At 45.3% G+C, this 23,939-nt stretch overlaps 1 protein-coding gene across 5 annotated transcripts in view; it reads right to left on the reverse strand.

Moving 5' to 3' along the window:
* Positions 1-20,736, reverse strand: part of tnfaip8l1 (tumor necrosis factor, alpha-induced protein 8-like 1) — a 26,929-nt gene extending 6,193 nt beyond the window's left edge. The window contains exons 1-2 of one of the 5 annotated variants that reach the window (XR_011183964.1): positions 20,386-20,736; positions 52-287 (exon numbers count right to left, since the gene is read on the reverse strand). Coding sequence is in view for 3 of the 5 variants with exons in the window: in XM_015365749.2 (XP_015221235.1) it covers positions 11,197-11,762; positions 15,430-15,463 (600 nt within the window). In the remaining 2 variants the exon portion in view is untranslated. Of the gene's footprint in view, positions 1-51; positions 11,763-15,429; positions 15,622-17,530; positions 17,942-20,385 lie in introns of those variants that run through there. The other 4 variants (XM_015365750.2, XM_015365751.2, XM_015365749.2 and 1 more) reach the window with 4 other exon arrangements.
* Positions 20,737-23,939: the final 3,203 nt, after the last annotated feature.

The following is a 23,939-nucleotide window of genomic DNA, read 5'->3' on the forward strand; positions in this document are numbered from 1 at the left end:
ACAAATGATAAACAGTTGTGCACAGGCAGAGCAGAGCTCAACATCGCTTACCTCTTTCATCTCCACATGGACTTGCTTCAGTCCCTCCAGAACCCCCTCGAGGTCCAGAACCACTTGTCTGATCTGATCCCGGACTGGCACGGGGTTCTGATCGGCTAGGTCAACGCCAGTTTCTCTCTCCTGCGCCTGCCGATCGCTGCCTGGCTCATCTCGCAGCTTTTGGGAGACGCTGGCAAGGCGGTGTTCAGTCCACCGTCTGGTCCACCTTGATCGCCTTTGAACGTCTCCTGCGGAAATGTCCCGGCGAGAGTTAGGTCCATTACACCGGCGTTCAGGTGGGCAGATGGTTCTGGTTGAATCTGAGGGTTTTAAAGGGTCACGGTCATGGTGCTGTCCACTAAGAACTTTCGATTTGAGCAAATGGTATCTGTGAAATCCTGGGAATATCGATTTCCCCTGCTCTGATTTATTTAATCTCCTCTGGTGGTCCTCTCCAGCAAAGTCCAATTGCGATTGATACTTCCCTGTAGCAAAGTCAGTTTCTCTGGACTTCTCTAGTCCTGTAACCCTTGGTCGAGCCCCATGCTGCCTTTCAAAACCATGTGGTTCAGGTCGATACTTGAGCCCAGCACTGCCCAGTGCTTTCACAGATTTCCCCTTAGTGACACCACCTTCGGCGTCGGGCTTCTGTCCATGAAATTCTCCATCTGATAAGCAGCTCTGGCCGGCGCTGTTGGATTCCCCGAAGTAGTTCTGCCCAGAAAAGCCCAGATAAGCGCAATGCTTCAGCCCACCGAAAAGCAGTAATCTCCTGCGATGGTTCTGCCTGCTGGAGCTCGGTTCCGGCTTCTTCTTTGCTGGGAAGAAACCCAGCTCTGGCGCTCCCCGAGGAACGAAGCTGCCCTGCTTTAGGAAGGCTGGTGCTGCCTGCCTGCGTTGTTCTGCTAATCCGGAGTGGCTCTGGAGAGCTGGCCGCTTTGGCCAGGGCTGGCGAGGAAGCCTTTGCTGTAGCGCGTGTCCAGCCCCAGGTGACATGGCAGACGCCATCTGGGCAGAGCAGATCACGGCTCCTGGCAGGATGAGCTGCCGTCTCCTTCCTTGCCATTCACTTTGGCTGCTCCTCTCATTTATGTGCCTCCTCTCCTCTCTTTCTAACTTTCTTTCCTTGCTCACTTCCTCTCCTCCACCCTCTCCTCTGCGCTCCCGCCCCACTCTCTTCCCCCTCGCTCCCTCTCTCCTGCTCCCTCGCCCCTTTGCCCTCTCTGCAGGCGTCGGGGGGCCCCCGGTTTCCTCTCTCCCCCCCGTCTCGCTCTCCCTCTGCCTGCGCTCGGCGGTCTCCCTGGCTCTGGCTTTCCGCCTCCCACTCCTTCTCCCAGCGATTCCTCTCGCTCCCTCGCTCGCTCCCTCTCTGCCTCTGCCTTCAATCAAGGTCCCGCTGTAATCCTGCGCAGACGGCACGTCTCCACGTGAGTCCCCGGCTCAAAAACTCTGATCTGATTACTTCTGTTCTGGCTTTAGTACCCACCAATTAAATGCAGCTTGGGACACCGGGGGAGGAGGAGGGGGCTGGAAACGAGAACAGAGTGGGAGGGAGGGCATTATTAGGCACAAAAGGCAAAAATGCGCCCCTCGTTTTTCTTTTCCAGGGCAACTAGTTTTAAAAGGTGAGAGACTTGCCTTAGTGGCTGCAATCAAGCTCCTTCACAGCAGTCATTCTGTCGCGCTGTAGTTTCATGCATACAACTCAATTTATGCCACTAGAGGAGACCCACAGAAAGCTTTCACTTTTCTGTAAGTATTTTTAAGCAACGTGACAGTATCTGTTACTGCTAGCTGACCCCAAACCCCTGTCAGACTGTTTCAATTCCCAATTTATTTCTATATTGCTGTTCAACATCACAATTGCCAGCCTCCCCCTGCCATTAGTACAGAAGAAGTCTTCTGCCCTGTAAACCTTACTCATTCTGTAAATTTGTCACATTTTTTTTCCATTACTAATCCAGGACATTTATTCATTAATAGTTCTCCATTTATTCCGTGTTGGGTTTTTTTTTTAAGTATGGAAATTTGGTGACTGACTTTCCAGGCTGTCCGGGATAAATAAGAACCATTTAGAATTATATATTTTTTAAAAAAGCCTTGTGTAAATAAGAGCAGCGGTGGGATTTTGTGAGACTATGTGAGCTCATGTTGGAAATGCCAGGCGTGTCTCATGGTCAGACAGTATCAACCCTTCCTCTTTCTCTAACTGTGACGAAGAGGAAAATATGAAATGTGTCAAATATTGTATGTTAACAGACAGCATAATGATCCAATGGACTGGAGGCTTTCTGTCCTATGTTACATGTAGAACAAAAACTGCCCGAACTGTCAGACTATCGGAATCGCGCACCCCTGTATCCTAGAAGTCTGTGACGCCACCTAAGATCTATCCTTCCTCTCCCCAGCTTCACAGCGATACTCTACAGGAAAGTAGACAAGGGGGAAACAAATTTGTAGGTGTCCTAGGTGGCTCCACCAATGAGGGCATATTCCTAGAGCGCAGGCCGAGCCCTGGCCAGTCCCAGTTCGAGCCTGGGCTACGTCACCAGCTGACTGCTTGGCACACCGTTGGCAGAGCGCTGCTTGGCAAGGGTTAGACAGCCGGGGCCTTTTTTCAGCCTTTTCTTATAAAAAATCAGCTTTATTCTGTACTGTGTGCCATCCTTGCACTCTTACTTAGCATTAACCCTCTACAAAGTTGTAAATGTTCTTAAAAGGTCGTGTTCAATCATTTCACTGGGCAAGTGGTTGCTGTGGCTGGATTGGCATTATAAAGAGTCCCTCCAAGCCCTACCCCTTGCTGTTGTCCGTTGTCTATTTTCCCTGCCCTGGCCCTGAAACTGCGGTCGTCCAAGCCTCTCCAGGAGCTGGAGGACAGGTTTTTCCTCCTCAGCCCTTGCACGGGGCCCACGGTCCCTTCCAGAGCCCCCGTGCCCTAGAGAACCTGCTCAGCCTTTGAGCGAACTGCAGCTTGCAGGTTCATGTCAGTTAGAGGCGCTCTGCCCGTCCAGTCTGGGCAAACTCTACTGTCAGGCTGGGAGTCAAAAGATGGGGGTCTCTGCTAGGTGGCTGTGTCAGAAGAACAAGCCTTCAGGGTCTCGTTGTGCTTGTGCAGTACAAGACATTACCATCCATCCATTCATTCTCTGACCACTTTATCCAGTACAGGGCTAGGGGGAGCTAAAGCCTATCCCAGCAAGCGAGAGGGCAAGGCAGGGAACACTGGATAGAACAGCTGTCCATTGCTGGGCACACAGGGACACACTCACACTCATACCTAGGGCCAGTTTTCCCAGAGGCCAATGAACCTACAGGCATTTCTTGGGACAGTTGCAGCTTCAGAGCCAGGACAGGTTATAGAGACATGGACGACGACAAGTGGTAGGAACTCTTTCATCGTGCAAATCCAGCCCCAGCAACCTCTTGCAAAATGATATGATTGAGAACAGACACTGTTTTAAAGTCCTTTATTGGAGAGAAGGCTTAAGTTAGAGTTGTACTCATTGTAAGATTTTCTTTTTAAAGAATTGGCTTTGGACTGTGGGGGGGGACCCAAGCGGACCCAGCGAGAACATGCAAACTCCACACAGATAGCACTCGCTACAATAATTGAACCTGGGGCCCCAGCACTGCAAGGCACCAATGCTAACCACTGTGCCACCATGACGCCCGAGACTTATACCTATGAAGCCTTATCCGAAACAAGTGGTGAGTCCAGATTGGTGGGTCTAATGTGAAAAATGGACACACGATTAAGAAGGTCAATGCAGCAGTTCTTAAAATAATATCGAGAATGACTGTTATTAACTGACAATGCAGCAACAGGAGGTATCAGGCTTTCAGATCAATCAGTAACCCTCGCCTGGAAATCTCGCTCCATGGCCAACACAACTGTACAACCAAATCTGAAAACTACAATTTGCCCTAATGTCCTACGTTAAAAACATTTCAATTAAATCTGACCAGACGGGAAGCCCCAATTTGTTTTTTGAAAAGCTATCATTTTGGAGACAGCAGGCCAGGTGAACGAGGAGCCCAGTATCAGGAGGGAATTTTACCTACTGTAGATTAGGGGGTTTTGATCTGAAATTAAATCAGAACCGCAGCCACCAGGGAATGAGATGGATTAAGCCATCGGGGCTTTTACTTTGGGGAAAAAAAATAAAAGGCTTTGTCACATCTGTTCCAGAAAAACAACTCTTATTTCTGTAAGCACACATGCACACACACACACAAATACACAATAACCTCCCTTATGGGATTTTGTTCTGTTGCTGATTTACTGTGTAATCATTCATGCACCTGCCTCCGAAATCCAGACAGGTTGAGAGGGCATCAGTCTGGAGCACACATTCCTCACTAGCCTGTTCCTTCAAATCTATTGGAGAATTCCAGCTTCAGCAGAACACGGGTCTTTCTTTGTGCTAGGGAGCTGCTAAAGAACTTTATTTCCTTTACACAAACAAATACAAAGAATCACGAAAAATGGAAAAGTTTACAATATGATACACTGTATATACACATCTAGCTTTCAATGCAATAGTTAAATTACAACAATTGCATTTGTTCAGGTGCATTTGTTTTTTCTTGGCTTCCAAAGCATGACAGATGTCATTTTTCTTTACACGATTGTCAATATGATAGGTTGCTGAGATTCAGTCCTATGCTTCATCACTCTGTTCTCCTCCCCAGTGATAGCTGGTGTGCGGGGAGTGTACTGGCGTCACATCATCCAGGTGGGGCTGCACACTGGTGGTGATGGAGGGGATCCCCATTATCTGTAAAGCGCTTTGAGTGGAGTGTCCAGAAAAGCGCTACATAAGTGTAAGGAATTATTATTGTTCTAAGGCAGTGGTCAGGGAAAAGTAAGGTGAGAGAGCCTGTAACAAGGAAATGGCAGGACCACAGGAGATGGGTCACAGTCTCCTTCTCACACAGTGAGGGCTGGGAGTGAGGCCCCCACAGTACAAGAAGACCCCTTATCACCTGAGCAGGTTGCACCAAAGTCCAGAACCGGAATCGAACTGGAATTGGAATGCCACTGTTTTATATTCCAGCCCCCCTCACAGCCCTTGTTTCCAGTCCTAGGCTGGCCAGCATGCTGGATGCCCTGCACTGCAGAGTGGTTCTCAAAGCTGGCTGGTTCTGAGGCTGACTCCTGCGCTGCTGTACAGCATGCGTACCCTGAAGGAGCTGGACATGCAGACGGCAGAGGTCTGGAGGCTCCAGAGCGCTTTGTGTGATCCGGAGAGTGGAAACGGGGCTGGCTGGAGACAACACGCAGTGTTGAGAAACAAATAACTTCTTAGGGGGCTGAGAGGAGCAAGGTGTGTGCAAATAAAATGTGTTTTTTTAGATTTGTTGCAGAGGAATGTAAAATTACCCGTCATATATTATATTGACGAATCGTGGCAGGCCTGTTTTCCGAATAGGAAAGTAGACGTGCTAGGAAAAAAGACTCTGGAACTCTGTGATCTTTGTAATAAACAGCTAGTAGCTGACAGGTTTCTGCTTCGCGGTGAAGGCAGGCAAACCCTATGAGGATGAAGGAACACAAACATGAAAAGGTTCATCTCTGAATTTCATTATAAGGAGGAAGCCAGCAGTGATGGGGTGGATTGTATTATTTGCAGCAGCTGGATTTTAGCCAGGCTGCCATCTAAATAAATGATCAAGACCTTGTTCAGGTCATATTTATATTTTCAGGTCATATACAAAACTGCACACAGCTGCAACACACCTGAGGTAGTAATTGAAAAATTTCAGTCTGGGCTGCACTCGTCTTCAATTTAGAAATCAACTTCAAATGACCCGATTTAGTCTTTCATGTTTGTAAAAGTCTAAAAAAAAAAGGGGGGGGCAGAGGTTGTGCTAAGGGTTTGAATTACAGATTTTCCATAGAGAGCCACCATCGTGGGCAGACAGTGAAGGACCTGACCAGATGACCTCTGTGTCTTGGCTTATTGAAGACATAAAAAATAATTAGGAAGAGACAAAGGAATGCATATCTGCACAGCATTTGAACACATTGTAGGACTTGGAGACTTGTAGAAAAGGTAACAGTGCCCACTAGGTGCTCAAAAAAAGAAATATTTTTCCTCCTGGTATTAAAACGGTTTGCCGTGCTTTCACCTGACATATTGCACAGAATCTCTTGAGCAAAACCCTAGATGGAAATTATGAGGGTTCCACAGCACCGTCTCTAAAAATCTGTCTTTTCTCTGGTGACTGGCATGAGCCATTATTTAGTCTGTTGGCAATTATAACATAAAAAAGTCACAATCATGTTTCTATGGAAACCTGTTTCATTAAAACCTAGACTCTATTAAAGCTTTAATAATACAGCATCTTAATTGGGCAATTTTTCCGTTTTTTCTTAAGAGAAACCACTTAAGATTTTTATAGCAACACCGAGAACACCTTTAAAAATGCATTTGTTTTTTTTTCCCTCAGCAAAAAGAACAAAAAAAAAACCTTTCCACCTCAGTGGGATGGAAAACAAAAGGAAAGGATTTGTTTCTTATTATATCGGCTAATTCTTCTGTTTAGTTTAGGATATTACAAAGTTTTTTTAAAGAAAACTTTCCTCCAAACACGCATATGGAAATGCAGTGCCTCTCAAAGCTATGGCTGGGGTGAAGGTTGCTGTACTGCGATAAATGTGTTTCACTAGGAATAACAACACCCAAGGAGAAAGTGTTCTGAATGGATTATGCAGTGTTTAGTGAAACGTTATGACTTAACCCATCTGGCTGAGGGCTGACCTCCTGGTCATAGGACAAGAAGGTCAAGACACCCCTGTGGAAAATGAAGAGTGACCAAGGGGCAGTTAGAGAGGTGGAGATGGGGGTGGAGGAAGGATGCAAAAGACTAACGAGGGAGAGATGGGGATCACGTACAGTATTTACAGTGTTTTCGGAGATGAAATGAGTCAGGAGTGATTGTAATAACTGACAGCCGTGTCTGATTGAACTTAGTTGTTGTCATCCCTCCCGGTCTTTTGTTACAAACATCACTTCGCTGTATATCTGAGTCGCGTGTTTGTTATATTGTGTTGTGTAGGTCTGTCTTTTCCAGAATGTTCTTGAGCGATTGTCACAGAAACTGTGAGCTTATTCATGGCACAGGCCCGAAAGGAAATCCACCCCCCACCTCCTGAGCTGACTCAAGAGAATGCCTAACTCAAATTGCTTCATAACTTCATTTCCTGTCGCTTCAAACTCCTGGCCTGGCCCAGTCTGTTGACGTATTGGGTGGGGTGCGTCTGTTTATGGAAGCACAACAAACAAGATTAAACCAAAAATACAAATCAAATAACTTTGGTTTGGGATCCAGGAAGAGGTTTTTTCATAGCACACACAGAAATATCCACAAAGTGTGAGCAGACCGGAAAGAATTTGCCAAAACAAAAGAAAGAAACAAAGGGTGGCTATTCAACTCATTTATACCATTAAATAGTTTGACTGACCGGAGGATCGCATCCAGACGTTTCCTGAAAGAAACCAGGGTATCAGCTTCAACAACAGTTCAACAACAGGGGAGCTTGTTCCATACCCCCACAACCCTTTGTGTAAAGAAGTATTTCCTATTCATGGTTATAACTGGACTTCACATAGGCGCAAAAAAAAGCTACGCAACCCAAAGACAGTTTGAGATTTATGTCAAACTAGATGAGTCGCCGCAGCACAGTTCAAAGAGCTGTGGATTAAAACGACTTCCATCAACAAAGAAACACCCACAGGCAAAGCTTTTGTTTTTTCCTCCCAAAAAAGTATATTTTTACTCTTCTAGAATAGGGAATACACAGAAAATAAAAACCAGCTGTATTTACATTAATTTTCTTCCATAAAAATTAAGAACTCGATGAAAAATAACCATAACAAGCACGGTACAAAGATCCATCATAAAAATATAAACATAAAAAATAGAAATAAACAAGACTGAGTTTCTATAACAGAACTTCTTGTCACAAGAGCAGCTGGGCACAGGATCTGCAGAGAAGGTAGAGGAGACTCTCAGTTTCTAATGGGATGGCCGTAGTGCTCCTCTCCCAAGGCGTTTTTTGAGCAAATGCACAGGCTGTGTCAGACCATTATCCCCTGAGAAGGTGTGGAAGAGATCAGGACAATGCAGTGTGTGTATATATAGAGAGAGTTCCAGCTGACCTTTTCTAATAAAAGCTGCTCAGCTAATGGTTTCTGTCTCAAGTGTGACCAGCAAATGCTGGATCAAACGTTTCTCTACCATTATTCTGATACGACTCCCAATTTCTAAAAAAACCCCAACAAACCATGCAGGTATAATTACCTAGGCCTGCATACTGCTTAATTAAATAGTGCTCTGGCCAAATAAAATGAGCAAGGTTCCTATGTGGGTTGGTGGTGCACACGCAGGGCAGATGGCTCATTAAATATCAAAGAGGAATTGTGTTTCAGAACACACCCAGGTATTTAGTGAACAAACCGCACAAGGGTGGTAAATGAGGCAATGTGGACACGCCTTGCTGTGCGTTTCACCCGTGGCGAATGTAACAGCGTGGAAACGAGCGTGTGCTGGGGTCATGTGATGGTCGACTGCAACAGTCTAGGCGGCCGTTGCCATGGCTGCCACTAGTATCTTTCCTCTCTTCGGTCGAATGTTTATTCTTCACATTCCAGCGCCAGCCCATAAACACAATAAATACAAATCCCCTCGGCAACCCTCTGGCAGCCCGGAGAGCCCTCAGAAGACGATCCGGCACCATCGGAGGAGGAAAATCCCACTGGGCCGTGTTTTAGGGGAACTTGGGTGCCGCACGGTTTCCAAAACAGTGTGGTGCTCGGGCTGACGTCACAGCCCAGCCAGGGCCTGTTTGGGAGAAACGGGACCACAGTGCACCCGAGCGCCAATCTCTCTGCACAGACAGCGGCATGGGTGATTTGGGGTGTGTGTGTGTGCGGGGGCTGGGGTTCAGAGCTGTCCAGCTCATTGCACCGTGTGAGGGTGCTCGGTTTAGTTAAGGAAAGAATGAGGTAACACCCAGGTGAAAGTGGAGCTCCAATATGCTCTGGCGTGTGTTTTTGCCCCAGCTGCCTCTGAAGCTACTTCTGCGGCTGTTCCTTGAGGTGAAGCCTGCAAGCACTGAAGAAGAATTTGATTGAGCTCAGGTATCTGTCTCGTCTGAGAGTCTGATTTTTGCTAGGTGGGATGGCTGCAGCACCTCCAAGCCTAATGGCAGTGCCGAACACCCCTGCAAAGAGGAGGGAGACTGTGGGCACAGGTACAGGCTCTGCCTACACTACTGGAAGCGGCTGGCTGACGCACAAGGCTTTTCAAAGGCCTCCCTGCACCCAGCGGTGAGTCAGTTCCACCACGTCGCGGCTTCAGAGTCCGGCCTGAGCGCACCTGAGCCGCCAGAGAGCTACCGAACGAGAGGTGATGAAGCAGAGCTCTGTGATTTTCGAGGGGGCAGCTTTTTCTCCCCCATCCCTCCCCCCCCGTCTCGTTTCCGCCAATTACTCCATTCGGACATTTTCACAGAACCGTAATCCCCCCCCCGACACTCGAGCTCCTTCGCTAAACAGCTAAAACCCAGAGGCCCTCTAAATCAGAAGTGAACCACTAAAGAGGCACAACTCCCCTTTCCTTGCAGGCAAAAAACACTGTTTATAATGGGGGGCCAGATCTATAAAAGTAAACCAGAGCACCAAGTTTGCTTTTGTTTTCTTTTCTTCCTTTTCCGAAGAAGAGACAGATGAAGCAATGGAATAATCTTGTCAGGATGCTCATTTCCAGGGCCCAGCTGGCTGAGTCCCCTGTTTCATTTTGGGTGACAGGCACTGAGAGTTGCGGTTTCTTTTTATTTTTACAAATACAGCTGTAAACTCAGGTTCTAAAACAGTCAATGAGCAAGACCGGCCTGGCTTACAGGCCCTTTCCGTTACTGGCAGGCAGGGTCATTTCTGAGTTTGCTCCACAGGGGACTGATTGACAAATCCTTCTTGGTTTTCCAGGCTAATGCACTCGGAGAACTCCTGGTGCCTTGACAAAGCTTTGTCCCAATATAAAATTCCCACATTCTCTTTGGTCCGACAGGTTGCAAAACAAAAAAAGCCCTTGATATTCCAAAAATTCATAAAAACACCAGGGAGACCCAGGCTGTAAACATTGCAAACTTATAATGCAAACTGATTGACTATACTGCTGCACTCTAATCCTACAGAAATACTCTCACTAATGTTTTTTTTTTTCAGTATGTGAGGAATTTACCTGTATAAGACAAAACCTTTTGGTATTGCATAGATTCATCTTTTTCTTTCTAGAGGATATATTTGTCTGTGTCTGTGTTTTGTCTATATGAGTCCGACAACCCCAACATAGAAAATAAATGCTATGGAATAAACCATTTCTTCTTGAGCTGATCTGGCACTTTGAAGGAACACTTGGAAACTGTAAGGAGATAAAGTCCAAATTCCTACACCAAAATCATTAACAGAGCTCATCAGTGCAGAAAACTACAATCAAATGAGATTCTGCATGGTGAGTGTAAAACTGATCTTAAGTGTTTTGCTGATTAGTTATGACAGTTATCTTCCTATCTGAGGTCTTAAATATTTATTGTTCAGCTCTATTTAGTTATTTTTCCAGGATGCTTAAGACAGTGGTAAATTTCTGTGAGAGATTTGTTACCAATTCTATGCAAAACCTATTCTTTCTAAAACAGAAAGCGGAAGATATTTGGAAAAGACCTCTGAAGCTTTGGTTCCAATGCAAAAATACCAGACTCAAAACAGCCTTCGTGAACAAACACAAATGTGTCTGAATGTCAAAGCTTCTTGATTACATGTTTCAAAACCTACCTCTCCTTCTCTCAAAAAAATAAATAAAAAAAGACACACAAGCAATCCACTTTAGACAGAAAAGACCAGCAGAAAGCACTTCAATGGCGTGGAACATTTTTTCACAGGGAGAAACCGAAGTATCGAGACTGGTTTGATTCATCGCAGTCTGAATTTCAAGGGTGAGGTCACATCTGCAATCGTGGGGCCATCTTTGGACTTATTAAGTAGATGTAGAGATGGGAAAGAAACACACGAAATGAAACAAGAAATAATATTTAGATGTACTTGGGAAAAAAAAGACCCTGGAGCTCCAGGGAGGGTCAAGGGTCAGAGGTCAGAGGTTGCCCTCGTCCAGCATTTTGTTGACGCCCTCGCAGATCTTCTGCAGGTGGCGGCGGTAGACGTCGGTGGGACCGTAGAGGGTGGCCAGGAAGTCGCAGTCGGAGAAGTGGTTGAAGACGTGGTTGACCCGGGAGTGAGACTTGGCGGTGAGGTGCCGGTTAATGGCCTGGTGCAGGAGGTCCCGGCACTCGTTCAGGATGTTGGCCATGACCCGGCGGTCGAAGGTGAACTCGATCTGGTAGAAGCTGACCGCCGTCATCGCCAGCGTGTGCACCTTCTTGCGGAAGCTCTCCACCAGCCCCAGCTCCTCGCTGTTGAACTGGTTGTTGCGGTACAGCACGCCCAGCTTCACCAACATCTTGATGAGGTTCTTGATGATCTTCTGGGCCTCCTTGCGGTTGCGGGTGTACTCCTTGGTGACGCGGTACAGCTCGTCCAGAATCTCGCTGCTGGTGTCGTCGATGAACATGTTGGCCATCGTTTTGGTGGCCATCTTGCTCATCAGCTTCTTCTGCGCCTGGAGGGCCAGGTTCTTGGTGCTGAAGGTGTCCATGGAGTCTACAGGGACAGAAACAAAGTTCCTTCAAGCCAGGAAGCTTTCACAGCATGTCCATTTATTAAAGGGAGAAGTGAGGACTTGTGGCAGCCTGCAAACTTCATGAACTTTGTAAGAGATGTTCGGGAAGAAGGTTAGATCTTACATTTGCGCACCCAGAACTTCCCTTTGCAAATATCTGTTGCACCCCTCCCACCACCCCATCTACACCCTTGTAGCAGCTCCCTGGCTCAATCCTTGCAATATAGAGGGGGGGTTGGGGCAGATTATCTTCCCAGTTATTCCACCATTCACTCAGCTGTGAGAGTCACGCCACCCTACAGTCCCTCTATCACATTGATCAGGATATACAGTCCTGTATATACAGGATATACCTACTGAAAAAGTTACAAGAAGGGGACAACTCCACACTGAATAATTAAAAAGAAAGCAGAACAAACTTGCTCATGGTAAAATCTTCACACCTGAAAAAGAATCCACAACTTAATCAGTTTGTTTTTCTTCCTTTTTCTCAGTTGTCCCACACAAGATCAACCTCGACTTATTTGCATGTATTTCCTAGTGGAGTGGGGGGATTGTCTTTTAACACCAGATATTAAATTGTCCTCCCTACCTCACTGCACAAACTGAACACTCTCCCATCAGCAAATAGACAGAGAATGCCTGTCTAAACACATCTACACTGTTAATATCAAAAGTAGCAGAAAAAAGTAAAGGATGGAGAAGGAAAAGGAAAAGGATGGAGACCTGGCTGCTTGAAAGCAGATTCTAGTTTCTAGTGAGCGAGGGGCTAGTGGGGTTTGTAGGCGTTTTCAGTCAATCCATGAATAGTGTGGTCTGATTTTTTCTGTCTTCAGGATCTACAGTACATATGGTTCCTGGTACTCAGAGGAGCACACTGAGGTCTCGGAAATCTGACTCTACTTAAATAGGCGCAGATGTGCGAGTAACAAAGTTACACAGAAAAGCACATTACTTCAGTCCCACACATAACTACGTTATGTTCTGCCTTTTGGTAAATGGACGGGGATAAATTAGTGCTGACTCCGATTTCCTTAACCACACAGTGGGTTCGTTTCTCTGCTAAGTCCCTTTCACTACTCTAGATGCCTCAGTTCTGACACCGGAAATACTGAATTAAATGTGTAATTTTCCAAACCTTTCGAGGCTAGGAAAAATATTAGTGGGTGATTCGCCATCAACTAAAGAGTAGAAAAAGTTCAAAACTGCTTGCGAGGAGTTTGCCAATCTGAGTTGTGCATCGTGGATGTAAGTTCTGCTGTCTTTATTGATCTGAAGAGCAGCAGTATTACACATTTAGCTCAGCTTCTGCAATCTTTGTTTTCTGGCATCTCTGAATAGTTTGGCCAGTATGCCCACGCAGCACACAACTGCATTTCACAAAGCCTAAACTACTTCAAACGTGCAGAATGGCCACCTTTTTATTTTGTAACCTTTATGCTCTGAAGTGTTTTGTCATTCAGAAGTCAGCAGTGATCATCAAAACACTGAGACCTCTTGGGGGGATGGGGGTTGAAGAACATAAATGAGATCGCATTCTCAAGCTGCAGATAAGACTGAGGAGAGAAGATTAATTTATTGTTGGCACATTTAAGAAAAAAACAAGTCAGTTAGCAGCTGTGTGCTGGGAGGGGCAACCAGGTCTATTGCAATACCACGGTCTATAGGTGTGTGGAGAAGCTGTGTACTGATATGCAAAGTCTGCATTACTGATCCTGTTGGTTGGGTGTCTTATCTCTGTTTGGAATACAAAGCCAGCAATGTGCAGGAGGACCCAGCCATTAACCATCAGCAACAAGCACAATGCTCCTCTGTCAGCCTCAGCAGCTCAGGTCCTCGCTGACAAACAGGCGCATAACAAAGCATTTTTGCATTTCTGCATTTCCTCCTCGAAAAAAACATCCATTTTTTCAAGCCTCATAATCTGACAGGAAAAATTCAAAGCGGCTACAAATACGGTGTTGCTGTGGGGATGCAGGGAGCCAGTGTCATCCCTCAATCAAACATGCTGAAGGCTTAGCAAGACTGAGGGAGTGTTTTAGAATTATACATGCCTAAGAGATATTAAGCCTCTGCATACATTTAAGGGACCACTTTAATTAAACCACAGTATACCATATGTTTTATAACAAGTGCCAGTAAATGGAATTGGGGAAAGGTCTGCAAAAATGTATATGATGTTAATAAAATAAATTTAAAGTAATTTAGTCTCACTAAGTGCTTCTGCACAACACAGTGTAATGGATCTTTTGATATGTGGTTACTTTGCTTTGCTAATAGAATGATATTCAGCCTCTTTTCCCAGGAAAACCCCAGACTGGAATCTGAGGAATGCAGCCAAGCAACAAGAACTGGAAGCAAGAGTCAGGCTGGGTTCCGGTGTGGTAGATATCATAATTCCTGCACCCTGCACTTTCATATCTCAGTTTCTATTGAGAGAAAATGCTGTTGTCCTATTTGCATTACAGCACTTTAACAATAAGATGATAGGAGCTGCTCACACTTCAGAAACAGCATGAAACTGATTATGTGTGTCAGTGTTCACACTTAATTTGGGCATTAATGGTGCCATTTAAAAATCTCAAATGATCAAGAAAGGGATAGGAACAAATCACATAGCAAGTTATTTTTCTCCATATTTTAAACCTAACACTTCAAAGTTAAGTCTTAATGGATACTCAGCAGTGTATGTAGTCTGAGAGAGCTTACTGATCAGCTATCCTCTGACATAATGAATTCCTTCAGACTGCATCAATTCAGAACAGGCTGATCTGCACATACTCATCACAGAATGAATTAATTCATCGTGATGAACAGGTCCCCTAGGAACGTGCATTGAGTAATAAGTTTTGAAGTAGCTACACCTCTCTAATATTTTGCTATCTATGCAGAAGTACTTTAAAAGCCTGTTGAAACAACACCTATCAATAACCTGGTTCAATTTCCTTAAATACATTTAAACTGAGATAAAAACAATAATACTGGTGCCTGCAATCAACTTGACTAACAAACACTCTGCATTTGTGCAGGAAAATGAAAGTTTAAAGAAGCCTGGAACAAACTACACAGGCATGTTGCATCCGTCTTTCAAGAAACAGCTGGACGAGATCCTCCAGTCAGGATGGGAGGCACTACTGTACACAAAGGGCTGTGGGAGTGTGGAACAAGCTCTGATGCTGAACCCAGATCCCTGCCTTCTTTCAAGGAACAGCTGGATGAGATCCTCCAGTCAGGACAAGAGGCACTACTGTATACAATGTATGGTTTTAAATTTAAATTTTAAATTAATCTAAACAAAACACAGCATGGACTTCATACAAAACAGGATTTTTATCATATTCCATGTTTCTTCACTATTCCTTAGAATAAACTGGGGGAAAGCTATGATCTTGTAATAATACAACATTCACATCACATTGCCAAAAACAGAATAAATGACTGGAATGAATAAAATGAAAAAAGATAACAAAACTAAGAAAATGTTGAATAAGAAAACTGTAAAATCTAGTACCCAGAATCTTTCCTCTCTGGAAACTGTTCTGTTCATGCAGGAAGACGGTGTTTCAGAAAGGTGACCCCCTTTCCCACACACAGAAAAACCCCAACTATTGACCCACAATATGACCAGCAAGTATCTCCGTGACTCACCATCCAGCAGGTCCAAATCTGAGTCCTGTTCCATGGTGGGACTGAGTGACTGTGTCTGTCTGGGTATGTCGGGGGTTGTCAGCGCAGAAGTGTGACCTGACCTGTAACTCGGTCTCCTCTAAAGCCAGCGGAGCACTCCGTCTGCTTTCCACGACAGGTGAGCTCGCGAATTCACTATTCTCGCCAGCTGAGGGAGGAAGACCTCCCTCCCTCCCTCCTCTCCGCCCGCCCTCACTCTCATCCGCCCGGGAACAACTCCCTTCTTTTTTATTATTTAAGTCTTTTAACTTAAGTGTGCACGTACAGCCTGCGTGTGACCACAACACATTGTTGCAGACACAAAGAGCTCGTACATTCTATGCCAGCAGCTAAATCACCCTGCAAATTACAGCTGGCGGCCCCACTGAAGCCCAGCAGGTGTGAGCCTGGCCAGTACCTGGATGGGAGACCTCCTGGGAAAGCTAAGGCTGCTGCTGGTAGAGGTGTGAGTGAGACCAGTAGGGGGCGCTCTCCCTGCAGTGTGTGGATCCTAATGCCTCAGTATAGTGACGGGGACACTATACTGTAAAAAAGACACCATCCTTCAGATGAGATGTTACACCCAGGTCCAGACTCTCCATGGTCACTAAAAATCCCAGGGTGTTTCTTGAAAAGAGTATATGTGTTACTCTGGTGTTATGGCCAAATTTTCCACTGGTCTTTACCGGTCATTGCCTCCTATTAATCCCCGTCTCTGAACTGGCTTCATCACTCTACTCTCCTCCCCACTGAGAGCTGGTGTTTGGGGAGTGTACTGGCGCACTCTGGCTGCCATCGCATCATCCAGGTGGGGGCTACACACTGGAAGAGGGGATCCCCATTAACTGTGAGGTGCTTTGAGTGGAGTGTCCAGAAAAGTGGTGTAGAAGTGTAAGGAATTCTCCTTCTTCTCTATATCATTGGAATCTGATGATCTCAGGCAGGAGTTTCTAACACAAGACCTCAGGATCCAACGGGTTTCTTATCTCTTTAAAAACAGTCGCAGCTTGAGGCTGTGCAATCCCAGTCAAACCTTAAATTAATCAATTTACTAAAATGTTTAATTTATATAGCGCCTTTGCCACATAAATATATATATATAGTTATTACTGTATAAACAACTATAGAGACGACAGAAGAAGCATGTTTATATCAAAATATATTATTACAATTGTGACTTAAGGAGACCTAGAGAAGACCTATTGGATTCTCAGGACTGGAGTTAGGAATTTCTGATCTAGTGCCTTAAGAAAACCCAATCCTCAAAGGCTTCCAGAGGACTGGGTTTCCACTGTACTTCTTTGATCTTAATGATTGTATGGAACAGAATTGTCAGACCCTTAATCAGCTGCTAATTGAAAAATATCTGCAGTTCCTGCAGGACTGCAATTGCCCATTGTGGGTTTGTGTGCACAGAGATACAATCAAGCTGCTGTCAGAATCTCATTTCTTCTCCTTCCTTGAGCGGAAGGCAAGTGTTAACTACTGCGCATATATATGATTAAATATCTAACTTATTAAAGATAGTGAGGGCACGGTGGCACAGGGGCTAACATTGCTGCCTCACAGAGCTGAGGCCTTGCGTTCAATCCTGGACTTCGGGCTCTCGATTCCATGACCCTGATCCAGATGTTTAGAAAATGTTTGACTTTCTTCTCCCCCCGGAAAGGGAGCAATGTGGCCTTGAGGGTGAGTCTCTGGACATCTTGCAGGTGATCTCAGTCAAGGTCGACGGAGAACTTTCTTTTAGGAACTTTTGATTTGAGGATATTTGATTATTTTGACTTGACTCTGAATTTCTGAATGTTATTTTTGACCCAATTACCTCCAAGTCTAGCGGGCAGTGTAGAGTTGCACGTCAGTCCCTGCATTCATTACAGGTGGGCAGTGGGTTCGGGTCCCCACTACAGACGCTGATGTTGTAGCCAGTGGCTCCTGTCCACCCAGCTGTAGGAATGGGGACCAGTGTTTGCTGGGAGAGGGGTCTGTGGTGGACTGGGCTCTTTGTTTGCGTATTGCCATGGAAACCAGGATGAGCTCTGGACCGACTGACTTGATGTGGCTCGAATCCAGAACTACCCACCTACCAGCCCCTCCGGACATGGGCCTGTGCAGCCAAGAGGAAAGAGGAAGAGCCGCCCGCAGTATTGTAATCGATCTCCACGTCACCCCTGCGTTCTGGCCATTGTGTCTGTCAGGGTTTCCACAGAATTCCAAGCAGGGAAAACACAGCTTAGCTGTCCAAAGGCGGATTTACTTGGATCTGCTCAGCCCATTGCATCATCAATTATTAAGGGCATCAAACAAACAAAAAAAACCTAATTAATAATGCATAACTTTTTTGTTAGACATAACGAGGCGGGAAAAAGGTCTTTGACAATAATGCAGCAGGTGTATTAAGCTGCTTTCAGGCAGAACCCTAATGATATCGTAGGCAAAAATAACTTCCACAAACCTTGAACAGAAAGCAGTACAAAGAAGGTGACATAAAGTCTAAAAGCAATTGAGTCAGGTGCAATAGGTGTGGTATGAATTCACTGCTCTTTTTTTGGGAGGATTTTTGGTTATGCAACTTTGGCGTGGAAAAAAATCAAATATACCTGTGCAGCCAGAATTACTGCAGTATATTCAAAGCTGTTACAGATCCCGAGATCAGTTCCCGACGGAAGCACTTTCTGTGTGGAGTGTGCATGTTCCCAGTGCCAGGTTTCGCCACATGCTCCTGTCCAAATGTAATGCTAACCGTTATAACTGCTGTTTCTGAGCTGGACGTGTGTGTGTGTGTGTGTGTGTTTGCCCTGTGATCTGTCCAGCGGTCAGGTCCGCCTTGCGCGCTGGTCTTCCGGGATGAGCTCTGGGTTGACTCAACGCTTTACTGGGAACCGGCGGCTTCCCGATAACGGATTCATACGAAGTTGTACGCTGGCTAACGCAGGCAAGGATGTTTTCCAGTAACTGCTTATTTTCTCAGGGCGTTTGTAATATTATATAATCTAGTTTTAATGACGTTTGCATTCTCGATAACCCAGCTGGGGCGACAGTCGCAGTACAATACAGTACAATGTCGGGTAACTACATAGCAATTTCTCCCCCTAGTGTACAGCCGCGGCGCAACAAATACAATTCATCTACATTGACAAGGAATACCAACACTTCTAAAGGTTTCACTTAATATAGTGTTATTGGGTTCCAAAGGAAAGACGTAATCTTTTGTGTAACAACATGCTTTAGCTGTTGTATTTAGGAAAGCATTTACTTCTGGGTTATATCCCTGTAATTAAGGTTTATTGACATACAGATCTAGCGTTTCTCTGTAAAACCTGGCAGGTGTGTTTGCTTTTTAGTCATCCTGTTCTGTTGAAGAACACATGGTCCTCGGTAGTCACACCTCTCCTAAATTTCACGTCCCCGCATAGCCGGGACCGGCGTTGCCAAGGCAGCGATGCATCTGCGGGTTACCTAGGCAACCGCGGAAGCTGCTCCGCCCGGATGAGCTTCCTCGCTGCCGCTCTCGGAATCTGAACGTTCACACACTTTATCACTAAGATGTTAGGCGCTGTGTTTTCTTGCATTCATCCCAGCAAAACACAATTAAGCGTCTGTGGATTATTTATTGTTTGACTGTCATTATCTAACAAGGGATTATACTATTATGAATTGATCCACAAAGTCCCACTAAAGAACTAAAGGAATGTAGCGTATTTATGCAAACAGATTTAGAACTGTAAGCTTCCAATAAATGTTCTTTAGTGTATAGTATTGTTTTGATTAAATGCACTGCAGGCGAGAGAGAAAAATCTAATGAAAGACGCATTCATTTAGAAAACGCAGTCCTAACATCGACATCCGGTGGGGTTAACTTGAAGCCCACAGCAAAGAGCTGATAACGAAGTGACGTATTCATCGTTTCTTGGTGCCTTTTTGCAACTGACCAGGCAATAAGTGAGCTGTTTCTCAAAGCGTTTACGGAACCACGAAGCGCAGAGGCGACGATGTACCCCAAACCAAAACCAAATGGTACATTAACATTTCAAAGTCTTGGAAAAAAAACAACAACAATGTCCCTTCCTTTGACCTATTTTACCAACATACCGTAAGAAGATACAGCTTTAGGTATCTGTCTTCAAGTGCAGTTCGGAAGGGCAAGCAGATCCAGACATTGCACGGCGAAGATTTATCGTGCTTCCTTAAGGATGTTTTTATGACTCAACAAATCAAACAGGATATATTTCACGCGCGCCAGTGCCGCTAAAACTATACAGCTTGTTTCCCCTCCAAACAAGCTGCGTTTCGTCATACGCACAAATTAAATACTGATAATCGATCTCCGTTCACACTAATGCAACTGTGCAGAGTTCCTCTTCAGGCTTTCTCATGCAAACCCATGTATGTGGAAACACACACACACAGCTGAGGACGGCCATCCCTGCCGCCGAGTCAATGCGAGGCCAAAGTTCATCTCCGTTTTTTAACCGATCTGCTGGGTGGGGAGACAGGAGAGCGCTCGCTCGTTTTTAAATTCATTTGACCCCCCCAAACAAAGGCAGCGCATGTGAGAGAAAGCAGACATGCTACTTCTGTTTATCTCGACTAGCAAGCCGACACTGACAGCTGTCAAGCTCTCGGGGAACATCGCACACACGACCACCACCAAGTTCGGTGAAGAAGTTCAAACGTTTATAGACCTGGCAAAGAAACGGCACCTCGTGCGGAGCCAGGAGGGGAAGTCAACTCTGATTAAACGTTTTAATTCTACCGTTACTACACTTTTTTTTATTTAAAATGCTCTCTCCTAATGGCAACGCCCCCCATAATTAATAAAACCGTGCTCTGCGCGCAAGAAATAAATGTAGAACTTACCTATAAGCGTTCTTTGGCATGTTTTCAATGCGATCTATCACGAATATAGGTTAAGATTTGAAATTAACAACGTCTTACCTTCCTTTCTTCAATGCACACCGGATACAGCGCGTAAACGCACAAGAAGCGCCTCTCCGTCCGTTTTGTAAACTTTACTCAAGAGTTGCTTTTTCAAATCTTCATCGCAGCAAAATCCCGGACCTTCATTATGGCCAAATCAGACAATGGTCTTTTTTCTCTCTCTCTTCGCCTCGCAATGTCGGAGTCTTAACTTGTCGAAATCGGGTAATTAATTCCCTGCTTATCCGCGTCTTGCGTTAGACGGTATGGTCTGTGTCAGTTAATAGCTTGTAAATAATTGAAGAAGTTTTTTTTCTCTCTGGGATCAGTTACAGATGGGGGGGTTGAAACTTGACTCCTTACAAAGTTTCAAACTTGGGAGACTTGGGAGGCTGGAGTTTCGGCCGCTTGATTGACAACGTGGATGACCAATGACAGCACAGGACCTGCTGTAATCTGCCCAATCGGATAAGGCACGGAACGTAATGTGCCCGCCCCATTCCTTCCCTGCCCCCAGCCCCGTTTCCAGTAATTATCCACAAATCGGGTCCCAGCTCCGTGGCTCAGTTTCCCAAAGGAAATGGCATTAGCAGAACAATGGGAGGGAACTGAGAGGGATTTATTTGTTATAATATAAACAAACAGAGCTGCAGCTGCACGCATTCACGTTTTTTAATTAAAAAAAGATAAAACTGAAATCCAAACTAATAACGTCCTTATTCGTCTTAAATAAAATGATGTCATTTCCTGACGGTGCAGAGATCGCAGTCCAGATGCTACTACTACTACTGACGATATCAAGATATCCACAAAACGTAACATCCATTTTCTAATACGCCTCTTTTAGATCAGGGTTGGTGGGAAACCGGAGATTATCCCGGCAAGCAACGGGCGCAAGGCGCACTCCAGGTCAGGAACTGACCCCAGGGCTGCAGAGCTGTGAGGCAGCAGTCCTAACCACTGTGCTTCAAAATGCAACATGAATATTATTATTACTATTAGCATATACATCAAGACTAAATTAAAAGCCAGTTTTCCGGCACAAAATGTGGGTACTAAATGCAAGCTCCTTTAAAACTGAGAACAGGAGGTATTTCTGTACACAAAGGGTTGTAGGAGTCTGGAACAAGATACACAGCCCTGCTGTCGAAGTCGGCCTCTGATTTGCTGTACACATTTTCTCATGACCTGAACCTTTAATTATCTCGGTTTGACCAAGTGGCAGAGATGAACTGTCATTTCTTCGGAAACACGTACAGCTATAGGTGCCCATTGTTTGTTGATATAGTGTGTTTCTATGAGCTCAGACGGAAAGCTTCACGGTGGGGTTTCCCAATCAGCCCCAGAGCGGACCAGACATGGTCCCTTATATTAACAGACGGATGCTATCTGGACAGTATTGTTACAGCTTTCCGTCGCATGAATGGAGGCCTGTTAGAGGAATTCCTGTATTTAAGACAATTTCCGAACTAGACACGCATTGTAAATAAATATATATTGTAATTAAATGCCGTGCCCCATTGTATCCAGACACACAGCACATTTGCTTTGTCATATTAACGCAGGGGGAAGGAAACGCTCGGCATTGTACGTTTTCCTGTGTTAAACATTAGCAAACAGTACATGATCGGGGATTTCTATTCTGATTAAAAAGAAATTACATTCTAACCTATATCGCGATTGATGTACTTTATATCCGTAGTGCTGGGTTTCCTTTCCTTGGCCTATAATTGCAAAAGACATGAGAAGATGTGAATGGGAAATAACGCGATATGTCAAGAGCGATTTTTTTTTCCCCGCACTATATCCAGTCTTTCATGTTCTTCCCAGTGTGCGCGTGGGTTTCCTCCCACAGTCCAAAAGCATGCTGGTACAGTGGGTTTACTGGCCCTGAGTGTGTGTGTGTGTGTTCGTGTCTGTTTGCCCTGGCGTCTCGTCCAGGGTGCATCTTGCCTGTTACTCGAAGGGGTCGTATCCAAGTCACTTTCCCCCTGGAAATCTGTACCGCACCGCTACCTCAAGAACACAGGTTTTTGTTTTTTGCTTCCTCCGCAGGTGAAATGATTTATATGGAACTCACAAGGGCAAAGGACGCATACCGTGTGTGTGTGTGTGTGCACTCTTTCGGGATAAATAGCGGATTTCAGCGCACACGAACAGAGAGGCTCCCTTTTTATTCCCGATTTTGAAATCGCAAAGACACAAACGCACGCGGGAGCCGCTTATTTTGCGGAGCGCATGCGCATGGCCGAGTGGGGAATACAGTTTTCCAGGGGAGACAGATTTGGATAAGCCACCTGGATATGCTCCCCGCGACGCTGGGTTGGAAGAAGAGTTTAGAAAATTGTTGTTTTTTGGATTATTTAAACGTACTGCTCGCATTGTCCGCAAATATAGAGATAGTTGTTTTGCTTTTTTTCGATTGCGACGTAAACTTTTAAGTTAAAGTGGCTTTCGAAAGCCAAGCAAGGTTGGGACGAGTTAGTACTGCGATGAGAGACTTTTGACCCCTCGTTGCTGAGAGTGCCGCACGAATCTTAGATTGTAGGTCACCCTAAAGCACATGGTGCTGAAAACGATGAAAAACTAGGAAGACGTTTTTAAGTAACAGAACAATTCAGCGAGTAATGTTTCGCTGGCCACTAGGGTTGAAGGCTGCTCTCATTTTAGTTCAACGTCATCGCTACATTACTCAGTCGAACACACCCCTTGATTAACTGACCACAGGTAAATGGATCCACGACTTTAGAAACGAATGATTAAAGACTACCTGTAAAACTGGACGGACTCCCCTGCTCTAAGGAAAATGAGGCAACTGCTGTTAGCTTTGTTGATCGGCCAGTAGGTGGCGCTCTGATCCCTGGTTCACAATTTCCAGGCCATTGTCTGCCCAGGCATGGCGGCCGTGGACACTGTGCTGTAGGAGACGCCGTCCTTCGGCTGGGGCAATAATCCGAGGGCTCTGGGCTTGTAAAACGTGGCCTCCCTAGAGTTCCCCCTTTGCTTCCTTGGTTAAGGTCCTGTGCATGGAGGCTGCAGAATGGATGCCCCTAGTCACCAGGAGGGGGCAGCACCTCAGCAGTGGATGCTGTCAATCCTCCTCCTATATGTAAAGTGTTAGAGATAATGAGACAAGTGACAGGTGCTATATTAATACAGTTTCTTATTCTTATTTCAAACGGCGAATACAGTATAAGGAAGGTCTTTGCTGTAAGGCAAATATCGCTACGCGGTACAGTCCTTTAGCAATAAAAATATGAAACTATTTAAGTAGCTTTTATTATACAAGAAACAAGAATATATATAAGGCTTTACGTCATTGTTGATGAGGAGGCAGACAATTGCACCGCTCACAAAAAAATAGAAAAGGAGAAACACAACGTTTTGGTTGTTGAGCCAAATCTAAAGTAGCGGAACACCAGAAACGTTTTCTGTTTTTCAGCTTGGAAGCGTCCTCTGCATTGCTGCTTTTACAGCCATCGCACATTGACGCAGCTCACTACTCAAACATCTCTAATTGAAAAATTGCCACTTTCAAACTACATCTCCCATAACCCTCAGGGGGCGGGGAA

The sequence above is a fragment of the Lepisosteus oculatus genome, chromosome 29 (assembly GCF_040954835.1).
Source record: "Lepisosteus oculatus isolate fLepOcu1 chromosome 29, fLepOcu1.hap2, whole genome shotgun sequence".
In the NCBI taxonomy this organism is placed as follows: domain Eukaryota; kingdom Metazoa; phylum Chordata; class Actinopteri; order Semionotiformes; family Lepisosteidae; genus Lepisosteus; species Lepisosteus oculatus.